This window comes from Anarrhichthys ocellatus, unplaced genomic scaffold, assembly GCF_004355925.1.
Source record: "Anarrhichthys ocellatus isolate YVR2014 unplaced genomic scaffold, GSC_Weel_1.0 scaffold246, whole genome shotgun sequence".
NCBI lineage: Eukaryota > Metazoa > Chordata > Actinopteri > Perciformes > Anarhichadidae > Anarrhichthys > Anarrhichthys ocellatus.
This window is the reverse complement of record NW_022280276.1, coordinates 10724-13278: the sequence shown is the minus strand read 5'-3', so window position 1 is coordinate 13278 and position 2555 is coordinate 10724. Positions and strand designations below refer to the sequence as shown.

At 44.5% G+C, this 2555-nt stretch overlaps 1 protein-coding gene across 1 annotated transcript in view; it reads right to left on the bottom strand.

Annotated features, from left to right (window-relative positions):
• Nucleotides 1-2360, bottom strand: part of map1sa (microtubule-associated protein 1Sa) — a 6189-nt gene extending 3829 nt beyond the window's left edge. Inside the window, exons 1-3 of the mRNA XM_031879313.1 lie at nucleotides 1009-2360; nucleotides 467-549; nucleotides 53-193 (exon numbers count right to left, since the gene is read on the bottom strand). Of these exons, the coding sequence (XP_031735173.1) occupies nucleotides 53-193; nucleotides 467-549; nucleotides 1009-1174 (390 nt within the window). The 5' untranslated portion in view covers nucleotides 1175-2360. The remainder of the gene's footprint in view (nucleotides 1-52; nucleotides 194-466; nucleotides 550-1008) is intronic.
• Between the last annotated feature and the right edge of the window lie 195 nt (nucleotides 2361-2555).

Genomic DNA, 2555 nt, shown 5'->3' with positions numbered 1-2555 from the left:
ACACACACACACACACACACACACACACACACACACACACACACACAGAGACCTCCTCGTCCTCAAAGACGTGGATCAGGTCTCTGAGAGAGAAGCAGCCTCTCTGGAACACGATGTCTCCGGACTCTTCCAAACACTGACCGGCCAGAACCAGAAGTTTGTGAGGAGATGGATCACAGACGAGCCGCCGTACCTGAACATAACACACACACACAGGAAACACATGAGGACAACAAAGTGTACTTTTGTATTTAGCCAAGCAGGACTGTGCTAACAGCTCACGTTAACTAGCTCTCCTCCTGCCGATTCACTATGTAATGTATGTTTACTGAACATCATCCCACTGACTCTTCTCCGGACCCGCGTTAATGTTAACATGGATCCCTGAACAGAGATGATCTGGATCAGGTCCACACATGATGAACCAGACTCACTGTTCAGGGTTTAATGAGACACTTTTATTCACCTCGGAGCAGACGAAGTCGTGAGCTGGATTCACAACAACCCGAGTGTCCAGAACGTCTCCGCGGTGCTGCAGAGTCCTCTGTCCTGCAGGACGAACAGAAAACGTCAGGTCACAGTATGCTAGCAGCTAACCTAGCAGCTAGTTGAGCCACAATCAACCACAATGAGAAGGAGCATAAACTAACATCTGGAAATAAAATAAAGCCTGAACGTCCTCTACAGAGCAGCATCTTCACTGGACACCCTCCCCAGATCTATGGGTCTCCTAAGAGCAGAGGACCAGGATCTATCCGGCTCGGATGTTATTCGTCACACTACTCACTCACACACTCACACGTAGTTTTGGTGATGAACTTGAATAAATCCAGTAGTATGAAGGAGATGTTTTCACATGAATATAAACTAGATACAATGAGCTCAAAGGATTGTGGGAGTTTTAGGAGCCCAGAGGACACATTCATCCTTTAATATCTGCTGAACCAGGTACTCGGGTCTTAAAGAGTCCTTCAGACACACAACACTAACAGGTGTGCTTCTCCTCACCTGGGACATCCTGCGACAGGAAGGCCGAGTGTCTCGACACAAAGAGTTTCAGCTGCTGGTCCAGAACAGAGACGTCCAGGTTTACAGGCCAGCAGCGCACACCTGAAGGACACACAGACAGGTATAAGTACACACACCAACAGGTATCAGTACACACACGTATCATTCATAATCTAAATGTCTCATTGGGCCCTGAATGCATCTTGTGTGTTGTGTTCACTGACATCTGTTTGAGTAAGAATCAACACAACCTGTCACCGTATTATGGGATGTCTCCAGGCTGCATTATTCATCATGTTCAACCAGCAGCAGACTGGTTTGAACTGGTCTATTGGTCTGAAGAGTTAGTCCCTCTGTGGTTCCTCCTTCCTCTGTCAGATAAACCATTTCCTCCTTCCTCAGCAAACAGGAAGCTGAAGATATTTAGTAACACCACTTCCTCTTTGTGTGTGTCACACAGAACATTACACCAGCAGGAAGAAAACCAGCTGAACATCAATACAAACCACTAAAGCCTGACCATAGCCTGACAGATGAAGAGCTAAAAACACGTGTTCATGCAGAACACATATGTGCCCTGCATTAGTTTACTCCTCACAGAAGTGCTCACCTAAAGGTAAAATCCCTCTTGTGGCTAAATGGGTCAATGACACTTGTCTTCGTTAGCATAGCATAGCATTCATCAAATGGGTCAATGACGCATGTCTTCCTTAGCATAGCCGCTCATCCACCAGTTTAGTCTGCTGGTGTAGTTGCCATGGCAACAAGTGTTAACTGATGTTAGCCTACTTTAGCTTAGTTTAATAAAAACGAGTAGCCATACTATTACAATTCGGCGTTTTTTTTACTAAACCAATTACAACTACCAACAGTCATACCTTCAAGGACCTTAATGCTTTGTCACATATTGTCAAATAAAGGCTAAACCGCCACAGCACCTCTCCCACACAGTGGCACAACTTCCCGCAGCAGCGGAGCTTGCAACAGGAAGTGCCTCTACTAGCTGCCGCTGACACATCTTGAGCCCTTTCTCGTGGACGCCATCGCAAGGACACTACGCTGCGTTCACTGTGGAAGTGTGAAACGTCAGATATTAAAGTGTGGTAGTTGAACGGCCCAATATGGCATAGTTTATTGCTCTTTTACTGTGATTGGTGTCAAGTAGAGGCTGAAACAGCTTGCTAAACAGAACTTTGTCACTAGCGTAATTTTTTTTACTTCCAATCACTGAATATGGTGTATAGTTGAATCATAATTCTCACGGTGCCCACGTTATCTGAAGGCAACATGGTTGAGGAAGTCCTCAGCCTTCTTTGTTATGCTGCACTCATGATACCACGCCCCTCCCAGCTGATGCCACGCCCCCCCATGCTAGATCAGGGTCAAAAGTCTGAACTGAAAAAAACGACCTGAAACTGAAAAATATAAGACCTCAAATATCGAAATATATATATGAAAGTGAAAAAAAAAAAAAAAAAAAAAAAAAAAAAAAAAAGTATTCAAAAAAATTTCAGAACTGAATCAAAATTATATTCGACCCAAAAAAA